General features: G+C 43.7%; 1 protein-coding gene and 1 long non-coding RNA gene across 3 annotated transcripts in view; one reads left to right on the forward strand and one right to left on the reverse strand.

Annotated features, from left to right (window-relative positions):
* Positions 1-13,010, reverse strand: part of LOC139023309 (uncharacterized) — a 376,026-nt gene that overhangs the window by 86,569 nt on the left and 276,447 nt on the right. The window lies entirely within an intron of this gene.
* Positions 1-13,010, forward strand: part of LOC111954919 (poliovirus receptor) — a 74,407-nt gene that overhangs the window by 33,993 nt on the left and 27,404 nt on the right. The window contains exon 7 of one of the 2 annotated variants that reach the window (XM_023974847.2): positions 496-1,135. The exons of the other annotated variant lie outside the window; for it this stretch is intronic. Within the exon in view, the coding sequence (XP_023830615.1) occupies positions 496-1,046 (551 nt within the window). The 3' untranslated portion in view covers positions 1,047-1,135. Of the gene's footprint in view, positions 1-495; positions 1,136-13,010 lie in introns of those variants that run through there. 2 annotated transcript variants of the gene reach the window in all.

The following is a 13,010-nucleotide window of genomic DNA, read 5'->3' on the forward strand; positions in this document are numbered from 1 at the left end:
AGCGATTCCAGTGAAAGCGACAATAATGCCATGCACGAGCCAGCTGGACCACCCACTGAGAGGGGGGGGGGGGGGGCTTGTCTCTGCGTTGTTGTGCCCGATGTACGCCTCGGTCAAAATCTCAGACCCGGGATTCGTCACATCGTGTGTCACAAAATGTTTTCCTCATTTTTGTTTCTCTACCGAAACAAGAGTGGACCGGCTCAAACTTGGCTCACACCAACCGTACTAGGACCGTAGAAATGGGCAACGGGGGGCTGCAAAAAAAAAAAAAACTGCAACTAAAGGGGAGGAATCAATCCCAGTTAAATCGCTACAACACTGATCGAGACACCACCACCTCACTGACCGCATCTCACCAGGAGAGCACCAGAACAACAACACTACTCGTATGGAAAGAGGCCCATTTAAAAACCGACCAACCTCCTCTTTCCTACCCCCCCATTTTTTTTGTCTCTCCCTCTACCTTTTGCTCCTCTCCTCCCCCCTTTTCAGAGGCCATAGTGGACCCGTCCAACGCGGGCGTGGTGGCGGGGGCTATCATCGGCAGCCTGCTGGCCCTGCTGCTGGTCAGCGCGCTGATTGCCGTCCTGGTGACCCGCAGTCGTCGGCAACGGCGCGGCTACCCCGGCAACGGAGAGCCAGGCGCCTACGGGAACAAGGCCCGCCTCTTCGGCGGAGCTGGCAACAAGAATGGAGGCACTGGGCCCAACATCAACGGGCCCATCTATACGTACCGCGAGAGTGACCCCGGAGCGCTGGCCAAGGTTAACGACTTCCACGGCCCGCCAGGCTCCAACCCCACCGCCCACGACATCCTGCTGAGCAGCGAAATGGATGAGGCGGAGCGCCGGAAGTTCGACGCACTCGACGACAGCCTGGAGGAGGAAGAGGAGCGCTACGACAGCTTCAGCGTGGGCATGGCGCCAGCCTATCACATCCACCGGCGCGACGAGGAGATGGGAGGGGTCAACATTTACCTGGATGACGACATGGAGTCACAGCGGGACGGGTCGGTCATCTCCCGGACTGCCATCTACGTCTAGAGAGGGACGGTCAACCAACTGGGTCCAGGAGGGAGAGCTGAGGACAGGGAGGAGAGTCCACCACCAACCTCCAACCACCTCTCTGGAATGATACCACCAACCACCCTTCCCCTGCATACTATAGAGACATGCTTCGCTTATGATTATTTTCTATTAAAATAAATCACTACAGAAACAAAACAAGGAGTTGAAACTGATCTGTAACTGATGGACAAGCAGAATGATAACTTGAGGGCACTGCTGAATGACTAGACGTCTCGAAGTCAGTCAGTCTACCCCAACGATTAAACGATGTATCTCCTATTCGATGCTGCTTACTGCTCCATTTCATTTCAGCTTAGCAAGTGAAACGTGAAGAATGGCCGTGTGACTGCGTTAGTAGCCAACTAATCCACAGGACTGCAAACACCGTAAAGACTTTTCTTCTTGGTAAGGAAATGTACCATTCAATGTCACCTTCATGGTAAAACTTTAGCCGCATTCATAGATGGTCACACTAGTTCTATAACCACTGCTACTGCTTCAAGATGTCCTCCGGTGAACCGCGGTGTAGAGCGCAAGGAACAAAGCTGTAACTTGCTTAATGTGCATCGTCACAGGCATTCATACACAGTGTTATGTTAATGGTCTTTGTATTCTCAAGATGTTTGGGCCTTAAGGCCTCGTGGAAGCACATTTTGGTTTTAATAACTATTAGGCAGAGGTTCGTCCCACCAACTTAGTTTCCAACTTTATTTTCATGCACTTTTCCTTCTTTCTAATGGCTTTGTGATTCTTTTATTTTACATTTGGGAGACCAGCGACATGGTAGACCAAGCCGGGGGTGGGGTTTGAACGAGAGAAGTGGAGCGACCAGATCCGTTTTTTGTTTTTTTCCCACCTGAATGTTGGCTCTGTTCATGTTGGTGGAATGTCACTGCTAAGCAGGGGTCAGCGGGTCAGCTGGCACCGTCCGAGGTGTGCTAGCCTACCATGCTTAGGGTCCATAACCAGCTTGTCTAGTTTGCCTAAGGACAGATAACAGACCCACTGACAGATGGACAGGCACACCCATCTCTAACAGTGCCTCCTGCTCTGCCTGTCAGTTTGACCAATTAGAAGGGAGCACACTCCATTTCCCCGGCAAGTCGATCAATGCGCCGTCTTTTTAATGGCAACGAGATGTTTCGCCGCCGACGCTCGAGGATCAGAGGCAGAGGCGGAATATTTCCCTCTCTGTTTTTACCAGAACAAGCTGTTCCTACCCCGCATGTTTAATTCAGGAGTGGAAGAAAAAGTGTTGCGCGTTATCTTGTGCAGAGGGATAGAGAGAGAGGCTGATTTCCGGCTGGTATTGAGTACTTGTGCGATTTAATCCAGTTAAACCCGAGCTGCACATAAGGCTGAAATTACGAAATTTTGCTCCCGAATACAGTAGGAATTATGAGGTGGTATGAGGTAGACTGTCTATGATCAATTATCTACTTAGACTTAGAAATATTCTCTTTTTTTTAGCAGGGCGGAATACTTAGAGTATTTTTATTTATTTTGCTGGATCTCTCTAATCTCTTCTGGCCTTCTGAGGGGGCGGTAACACATTAAATACGCCTGTGACTGTGTGTGGGGGTATTTCTGACCATGTGCGAGGCCCATTAGTTCTAAGCCTGGCCGGCATATGTGTTTTCGAGTTCTGAGTGGACCGAATTTGACTCTCTGCCAGACCTGGAACGAGGGTAAGGAGCTAACCCCACCCGCGGTATGTTCCACTGTCGGATTAGCGGCGTACACTTTAAAGCAGCGGCCGCGCGTGGGTGTGCTGACGAGTGTGTCAATTGTGCAAGGGTGTGTGTAGCGTGATTGAACAGATTTGTGTCGGCGAGTGGATTTTGAGTTGTGTGTGTATATCCCACACGCTGATTCACTGCGTAATAGCTCGATATTATGCAGGAGTTGTTTTGCATAATTTCATACATATGGATTGCTAAGCCTATCATGATTTTATCTCGGAGTCATTCATCACTCATTTCATGCACAGTAACCTCACTGATGAAGGGGTTGTGGGACGGTGATAGGAAACTGCCTAGCACGAGGACCCGCATGGACATGAATATTTCACTGGCGGAGCCGGAGTGACTCAAAGGGCCTTTGGAGTGGTCTCCTGTGCCACCCCTGACAGATGAAAACTTGATTGGGTATTGGTATCCGGGCAGCTGCTCTGAAAATATTGTGTTCGACTCCTCCTTTGCCTTTTATCACATATTCATATCACATTATCAGATCATCACCACTGTGTCCAAATTAACGGGTTGTTTTCCTTATGATGTTTTGTGCGAATCGGTATAAGCATTTTTTTAAATGAAGAAAAATAACAGTCTTCTGTGAAGTGTTGGTTGTGTATTTCTTGATGTAAAATATCCATGTAATGAAGTAAGTGTGTATTTATCTTCGAGGCTTCCTATAAGAAATGTTATTTTAGAAGTGCTGTGTAGATTATGGTAAATTGGTCCATTTATCACAGACTACTATTATGGGAATTGGTTGGAAAATAACCAATGACTACAAATGACCTTACTGTAATTACATGTGTGTCAATGCATGTATCTTGTAGCCTACTGGTACATAGAGGTACATTATATTATCGAGGGCCTTGAACTCCAAGCTGCTCTCACCATCTTCTCCACACAAACACTCTCTCTCTCTCTCTCTCTCTTCCACAGATAAACTCACATGAGAGCATATAATCACCTTCTCTCAAGATCTGTTTCACCCATAGAATACGCACACACACACACACACACACACACACACACACACACACACACACACACACACACACACACACAAATATCTTTCCCCGACCTGACACACACTTTGAGTGCAATGCCTCCCATTAGCAGGGGCAAGATTGTTCCTCGTTGGGCTCCATCATCATTGTCCATCTTGCTATTAAGATGAACAGAGAGAGAACATCTCTCTCTACAAAGGCTTAACCTTTCATTCCCCATTTCCTGTTTTTTAAGAAGTAAACCAGCACCAATTTCACCAATTTCACATGGAATAAAAAGCAACGTTTCTGGGATGCAATTACTCTCCGTGGCTAAGGGCAGTGGTGGTGGTCATTTTAAGAAGCCTAATGGGTCACGACAGCCTACGATTTATGTCCGACTCTAATCTCAAGACAACCAAACAAAGCCTTAAATTCACAATTCCACCACATGCAGTATTCCCTGTGTCCCTCGTGTACATAGTATACATAAATCGAACATAGCGTGCAACAAGCATGACTAATTGATGTGGTCATGTTAGCCTAGTTGCTGGCATAATAAGATATTAATTTTTCCCGGCTCAATTCTACAGTGGGGTATGTTTTTTTTCTTGTGCACAATATTGACAGGATTATGACCTGGAGAATATGACTAATATTAAAATGCTCCTATATTCCCAGATGTTTGTCTCTCACTACAAGCTGCTAGTATAACAATGTTTTCTGTATCACCATCTGACATTGTGGTTGTTTCGTTCCAGTTTGTCCTGTCACATTATTTTTGTATTCTGGTGTTATTAAAGTATGATGGATTTCTAAATATGATTTGAGTCTTGTGTGTGACATTCAGACAGAGTAGTGGTCCATCTGTGAATTTGATTGTGTGTAACATGTATATCGACAATGTTTTGCTTTAGCCCTTGCTGTTATTAGGTCTACCTCGATATAGAACTGAAACGATTCTCATTATTACACCAGTGGAGGTTCCTCAGAGGAAGAAGGGAAGGACCATCCTCAGTGGATTTCAGAAAAACAAAATAGTGAAACAGATTAAATATATTCACGTGACCAAATAATTGATTAAAACACACAGTTTTGCAATGAAGGTCTACCGTAGCCTCAGCAGCACTCTGTAGGGTAGCACCATGGTGTAGGCGGAGGACAGCTAGCTTCCGTCCTCCTCTGGGTACATTGACTTCAATTCAAAACCTAGGAGGCTCATGGTTCTCACCTCCTTCCATAGACTTACACAGTAATTATGACGACTTCCGGAGGACGTCCTCCAACCGATCAGACCTCTTGCTGCATGAACTGACATGTTGTCCACCCAATCAAAGGATCAGAGAATGAATCGAGTACTGAAAGCTACAGCTAGCTAGCACTGCAGTGCATTACATGTGGTGAGTAGTCGACTCAGAGAGAAAGACTAGTTATACAGTTTTGAACAAGAGAGGGAGAGAGAGCTAGCTATATTTCATAGTATATATTCTTTTCACTTTCACTTACATAGCTAGTGTCAAATGCAGCTAGATCGTTTAGCCTACTCAAACACCCGGCTCTAACAGAGAGGGATGCTATGTTTGCTAGCTGGTTATGGCTGTTCGACACTGGAACTCTTCCAAGTAAAGGTAAGCTTTTGGCTTTATTCAATTAATGCCACCGGGGCCTGCCGGTGTAACTGCTAAACTGATTGCTGCTGACCACACTGTTCTGCATGATTGTAGCGGGTTTACTAACGCGTTAGTTCTAGTAGCAATGCCTATGTTGACTATAACCTGACAACAATGTAGGCTGTGTGTAGCAGTCATGGTATGAAGGTTAGGCTTAAAGTTGTTTTCGCCTGGTCACAGACAGCTGATGCACTGCACTGAAGTCCACAAGCGAAGGGAAAAGGTGAGAGGAGGAGAGCACATAGATGAGAGAAGGAATTATATATATATATATAACGAGCTGTTTGTATGTGTCCGGTATGAAAGTTAACTGTTTGTGTTCAGGGGTGTATTCATTGCGGCGATTCTGTTGAAAAAAAAACTTTTCTTAAGCGGAAGCGAACAAAACGGGGATAAACATACCTGAATTTGTCCAATAGAAGCTCTTGTTTGCAACCCTAGATCAGCTAGATGCAGGCAAGACTGTGCAAGGTGGTATTGAATGTGTCACTGTCACCATTATTACTCAAAATTCTCTCGAGCTGTGCACCTACGTTGTAAACTTTCATTCGTTGGCTAGTTTGTAGCAACCTCATGATGGGAACAGGGAAAATGAGAGTCATGTAATAGCCTAAACTTATCAATGTTACATTGAGCTGGGTGAATGGAATATGAAAAGTCATCCAATATGCTGTAATAAGGCCATGTTCATAAAAAAAGAATCATCCTCCCTCATCTTAAACCGCACCAACCGCCACTGTATTACACAGAGAACTGTCTGTTCTTTGTTACATTTATCACATTGTTCCACAACATTCCTATCTAGACCAGTGTAATTACCCAGAGTGCTAGAGAAACTATATGGTTATTCATGTGTAACAATGCTATAATAAACGTAGCGTAACCATCATGCCAAGACTACTGATGACAACGAGCAGTTTCTCAAGTAGATGCATTGAGGGTTCCCTGAATGAGTTGTTCACAACAAGTGGGCTGGATGGTGTTATTTTTAATGTTGGTACAGTTCCAAATGATATTGATGGACATAAATAAGGTGGCTTATTCAGACAAACCTGTGGTACTACATTGCCACAACATCCTTGACTGTAGTCTATGAGAGGGACCGTTTATGGTCCTCCTGAGGCCACTTTAGGTCCTCGTCCGTCGCCTTGACTACGCCTCTTTGCGGCACTCTGTCAAACCCTCTCTTCATTCGGACCTTTTAACTTTGTTGACCTAATGCAGGCGATTGTGACATGAATGGCATAGTTTCAGTTAAGGGAACGGTAGTGAAAAAATAACCTTTGAAGATCTCTGTACATCAGGGTTCTCCAACTGGCCCCAGGGTTCTCCAATTTGGCCCCAAAATAGAAAGACGCATGTGATCATATGCAAATGTAAGCAAGGTTTTAAATTGTGTTTTAGTCAAATATTATATCTCTTTGGTCTTTTTGCAGTCTGCAAATGATTTGTAATTAATTATGGTCCGCCCCCCGACCATCCGCTCAACAAAAAATCGGACCGTGGCTGAATCTAGCTGCTGATCCCTGCTGTACATGGTGTGGAATTGTAGTTTCCGAAAGTCAACCTACCTCAAGTCTGCTGGCATGTAAAGGCTTTGAAAGGTTAGACATTGTGAATGACAAACAATTACCTCAGACAATCTACAATCTTTGGGTGTCAACTGACAAGGTGGAAGGATAGCAATTGTTTTTGGCGGGGCACACAGGCTGAATGTTAAATAATGCACCAGGGCGCATAACGACTGAAGTAGACCTGTTTATTTTTTAAGGTAATGGAATGTAGTTTTTCAAAATTGTGTCATCAGGTAGAGCTGACATGCACAAAAAATGTGTTTGCATATTATTTGATTAGGTCCACGTTGTTTTGAACAGTGACTGAGATGGAACTTCTTTCCTCACGAGACCTATGTGTTAGAGAATGTGGATTTTGGATTTTGTAGGTCACCGTCTATGCCAATTATTTTCTTCATTAGAAACGACCCTTTATCCCCCAGTATGAATGGAAGACGGACATGTCAGAATTCCCAGGCATGTAAAAATTCCATGCCGAATTAGAAATTAATTGTCAAGAATTTATAATTTATATTGAAATTGAGATATATACAAAAACTGTAAAATAAACAGCCTAACATATTCTCCCATGGCATTATTGTGGAATGTCATTGTTGAGACTAAGTAGACCATAAAATTGCACTGGAATGCTGAATGCCGGAATATTTGAAATAATTTTCCTTGACTCGCCAATAAGTGTCTCGCCCACATGACCTGTAGCTCGTTGTTTACCTTTGGGGTTGGGACCTTAGCCAGAGGATGGCAGGGCTAGCAGAAACGCTTGATAGACTACTAAGTTCGGGTCTGCCGGCCGCTTGCCTGCCTACAATATATCGACAGGCCACTAATGACTCTGGCTGGCCAGTATTAATGGACCGGCAGGGCTGTGGACGGCCGCAGGGGGCCTTTCATTGAGCCCTGTGTGGACCGCCCTGGAGCCTAGCTGCTCTGCTCTCACCTTTCCCGCGCCACTCAGGCTGAATACATTGACATAGCTTGTCAGATTAATGGCCTAAAGCATTTTTTCTCCAGGTCAGTCTCTCAGCGGGATGGACAGATGGACAGGATTTGCTCACTGGTTGACTAGTTCGCCGCCTCCTGAATGTTCTCTCAGTTTCTCATCAGAAACTGTCACATTTTTGTCTGTTTTGCTGTCAGTTGTCACAGCACCTGAGAGCTCAAATCAAAATCAAGTAACATTTTATTTGTAACATGCTTTGTAAACAACAGGTGTAGACTAACAGTGAAATGCTTACTTTCGGGTCCTTTTCCAACAATGCAGTAAAAATATAGTGACACGAGGAATAAATACACAGTGAATACCAATAACGAGTAAAAATAACATGGCTATATACACTGAGTGTACAAAACATTAGGAGCACCTTCCTAATATTGAGTTGCACCCCTTTTGCCCTCAGAACAGCCTCAATTCGTCGGGGGATGGGCTCTACAAGGTGTCAAGAGTTCCTGGCCCATGTTGACTCCAATGCTTCCCACAGTTGTCAAGTTGTCCTTTGGGTGGTGGACCATTCTAGATACACACGGGAAATTGTGAAGCGTGAAAAACCCAGCAGACACACTAACCGGTGCGGCTGGCACCTACTACCAAACCCCATTCAAAAGCACTTAAATACTTTCTCTTGCCCATTCACCCTCTGAATGGTACACATACACAATCCATGTCTCAATTGTTTCAAGGCTTGAAAAATCTACACTGATTGAAGTGGATTTAACTGGTGATATGAATAAGGGCTCATAGCTTGCACCTGGTCAGTGTCATGGAAAGTGTTCCTAATGTTTTGTACACTCAGTATTTTTTTGTCATTTAGCAGAAGTTTTATCCAAATCGACTTACAAGTAAGGTTATGGGCCTTGATCAAGGGCACACCATTAGATTTTTCACCTAGTTGGCTTGGGGATTCAAACCAGCGACCTTTTGGGTTACTGGCCCAACATTCTTAACCGCTAGGCTACCTGCTGCCCTATACAGGGAGTACCAGTACCAAGTCGATGTGCAGGGGTACGAGGTCATTCTAAAAACAGCAGCTGCCAGGAAAAGCCTACAGTAATGTGTGATACCTGTGTGAAAGATCACATGTCCCTCGCTGTTTTTGTGAAATTAGTCATCAGCAGTGGAGTTCACATTTCGCAGGTGTGGCGTCTTACGCGTGAACCTGCGCATGAGGGAAAACTCAGAGCGAGCTTACATCGCTGCAGCACCTTTGATAAGGCAAATGTAGCAACAGGATTCAATGTATTTCCTGAGGTGCTATGGCTTACCATCTGACCTGGAATCAGCCTCCACTAACCTCTCACAGTGGTTACCTGTCAGTATCTGAGGTGATGTGGGTTAAGCTAATTGTTCCTAGGACAGTGGGTAATGGACAGTCCAGTGATAGCTTTCCAGCTGATCTGGAATCAGCATTTACCAACCACCCACAAAGTGGTCACCTGTCGGTATGTGGTGTTATGCGGTCTAAAGTAGCTGATCCTAACTGATCCCAAGGCAGTGGGTAATGGATAGCACTGGCTCGCTAGCTACAATGACAAGGTTCAGAACGGAGAACCAAGGAAGTGACACTGAGACAGGGAGAGGAAGTTGACCGTGGGCACTTGGAGACTGGACATGTCATTTTTGGTTCGGCTCTCTGCACAGCGGTGACAAAAGCAAAGGGTGAGAGACACCAAACGGCTACTCTCTTTCTCTGGCTTGAAAAGATAAGACGGACACCCCTGAAACGCACCACTGCACCATCGCTTCTCTGGTGCCCATCGTTCCCTGCGAAATGATGGCCAGAGCACCAGTTATCGAAACCTTGTTATGTTGGCTGCGAAGTGATAGTCATGCTCAGTCCTGCACCACTGCTCACAGCCAAATATACTGTCTAGAGGGCTTTAAACTCACTACCATTTTATATACAGTAATCCCTCGTTTATCGCGGGGGTTACGTTCCGAAAATGACCCGCGATAAGTGAAATCCGCGAAATAGAAAACTTTTTTTTTTTTTACAATTAGCAACTATTACATGTATACAAATACAGTGACTCACGTGTAGGCCGTTTCGTCGACATTATGGGTTTAGGAGATGTTCGAAATTACAAGATAATTTGGCCAACTTAATGTAAATTTGCCAAGCTGTTTTATGTACGTACACATAACTGCACGAGACGACAAAATGATAGCACAATTCGTAGCATGTTTTGATACAAGAAGCGGGAGTGAGTTTTTAGCGAATCAGAATGCAGAGCACAATGCACCAAAAAAAAAAAAAAAAATGCATTATGAAAATCCGCGAAATAGCGAATCCGCGATAAGTGAACCGCGAAGTGGCGAGGGATCACTGTATATGTTTTCTCCTCCGTCTAGTACACTATCTTAAGCTCACGATTCAATTGATATTATTTAAAGGGGGCAATCTGCTATTGCTGAGATCTTCAGAAAGTATTCATACCCCCCGGTCTTATTCCACATGTTGTGCTGCGGCCGGAATTCAAAATGTGTTTTTTTTCTGTTTTTTTTCTCATGTTTATTGAAAACGGCGACTTGATTGGAGTCTCTGGCCAATTTCAATTGTTTGTACATGATTTAGAAAGAAACACCTGTTTTTATATGAGATCCCACAGTTGACAGTGCATGTCAGAGCAGAAAATATGCCATGAAGTCCAAGGAACTGTTTGTAGACCTCCGAGATAGAACTGTGATGAGCCATATACAGTGCCTTCGGAAAGTATTCAGACGCCTTGACTTTTTCCACATTGTGTTACCTTACAGTCTTATTCTAGAATGGTTTCAATATTTTTGTTCTAAACACAATACCCCCATAATGACAGAGCAAAAACAGGTTTTTATACATTTTTGCTAATTTATTCAAATAACAGATGCAGCACTCCATCGCTCTCCTTCTTGGTCAAATAGCCCTTACACAGCCTGGAGGTGTTGGGTTATTGTCCTGTTGAAAAACAAATGATAGTCCCACTAAGCCCAAACCAGATGGGATGGCGTTTCACTGCAGAATGCTGTGTTAGCCATGCTGGTTAAGTGTGCCTTGAATTCTAAATAAATCACTGAGTGTCACCAGCAAAGCACCCCCACACCATAACACCTCCTCCGCCATGCTTTACGGTGGGGAATACACATGCGGAGATCATCCGTTCACCCACACCTCGTCTCAAAAAACACTGCGGTTGGAACCAAAAATCTTCAATTTAGACTACAGACCAATGGACACATTTCCACCAGTCTAATGTCCATGTGTTTCTTGACCCAAGCAAGTCTCTCTTCTTCTTATTGGTGTCCTTTAGTAGTTGTTTCTTTGCAGCAATTTGACCATGAAGGCCTGTTTTCACAGTCTCCTCTGAACAGTTGATGTTGAGATGTGTCTGTTACTTGAACTCTGAAGCATTTATTTGGGCTGCAATTTCTGAGGCTGGTAACTAATGAACTTATTCTCTGCAGCAGAGAGAGCCAGTTTCATCATAGCGCTTGATGGTTTTTGCGACTGCACTTGAAAAAACGTTTACAGTTCTTGACATGTTCTGTATTGACCTTCATGTCTTAAAGTAATGATGGACTGTCATTTCTCTTTGCTTATTTGAGCTGTTCTTGCCATAATATGGACTTGGTCTTTTACCAAATAGGGCTATCTTCTGTATACCCCTTACCTTGTCACAACACAACTGATTGGCTCCAACGCATTAAGAAGGAAAGAAATTCCACAAATGAACTTTTAACAGGCACACCTGTTAATTGAAATGCATTTCAGGTGACTACCTCATGAAGCTGGTTGAGAGAATGCCAAGAGTGTGCAAAACTGTCAAGGCAAAGGGTGGCTACTTTGAAGACTCTAAAATATATTGATTTGTTTAACACTTTTTTCTGGGGGAACTACATGATTCCACATGTGTTATTTCATAGTTTTGATGCCTTCACTATTATTCTACAATGTAGAAAATAGTAAAAATGAAGACAAACCCTTGAATGAGTAGGTGTTCTAAAATGTTTGACCGGTAGTGTACGCTAAAAGTTTGGGGTCACTGAGAAATGTACTTGTTTTTGACATAACTCTAGGCAGCATTGCAAAGAAAAAGCCATATCTCAGACTGGCCAATAAAAAGAAAAGATTAAGATGGGCAAAAGAACACAGACACTGGACAGAGAAACTGCCTAGAATGCCAGCATCCTGGAGTCGCCTCTTCACTGTTAACGTTGAGACTGGTGTTTTGCGGGTACTATTTAATGAAGCCACCAGTTGACGAATTGTGAGGCGTTTGTTTCTCAAACTACACTGTAATGTACTTGTCCTCTTGCTCAGTTGTGCACCGGGACCTCCCACTCCTCTTTCTATTCTGCTTAGAGCCAGTTTGCGCTGTTCTGTGAAGGGAGTACTACACAGCGTTGTACGAGAGCTTCAGTTTCTTGGCAATTTCTTGCATGGAATAGCCTTCATTTCTCAGAACAAGAATAGACTGATGAGTTTCAGAAGAAAGGTCTTTGTTTCTGGCCATTTTGAGCCTGTATTCGAACCCAAAAATGCTGATGCTCCAGATACTCAACTAGTCTAAAGAAGGCCAGTTTTATTACTTCTTTAATCAGAACAAAAGTTTTCAGCTGTGCTAACATAATTGCCAAAGGGTTTTCTAATGATCAATTAGCCTTTTAAAATGATAAACTTGGATTAGCTAACACAACGTGCCATTGGAACACAGGAGTGATGGTTGCTGAAAATGGTCCTCTGTACGCCTATGTAGATATTCCATTAAAAATCAGCCGTTTCCAGCTACAATAGTCATTTACAACATTAACAATGTCTACACTGTATTTCTGCTCAATTTGATGTTATTTTAATGTACAAAAAATTTGCTTTTCTTTCAAAAACAAGGCATTTCCTAAATGACCCAAAGCTTTTGAACGGTGGTGTATGTAAATTAGATATTTCAGTATTTCATTTTCAGTACATTTGCAAAAAAGTTCATTTTTGTAATTTTTAAAAATACATTT

Source organism: Salvelinus sp. IW2-2015, linkage group LG30 (assembly GCF_002910315.2).
Source record: "Salvelinus sp. IW2-2015 linkage group LG30, ASM291031v2, whole genome shotgun sequence".
NCBI classification, from domain to species: domain Eukaryota; kingdom Metazoa; phylum Chordata; class Actinopteri; order Salmoniformes; family Salmonidae; genus Salvelinus; species Salvelinus sp. IW2-2015.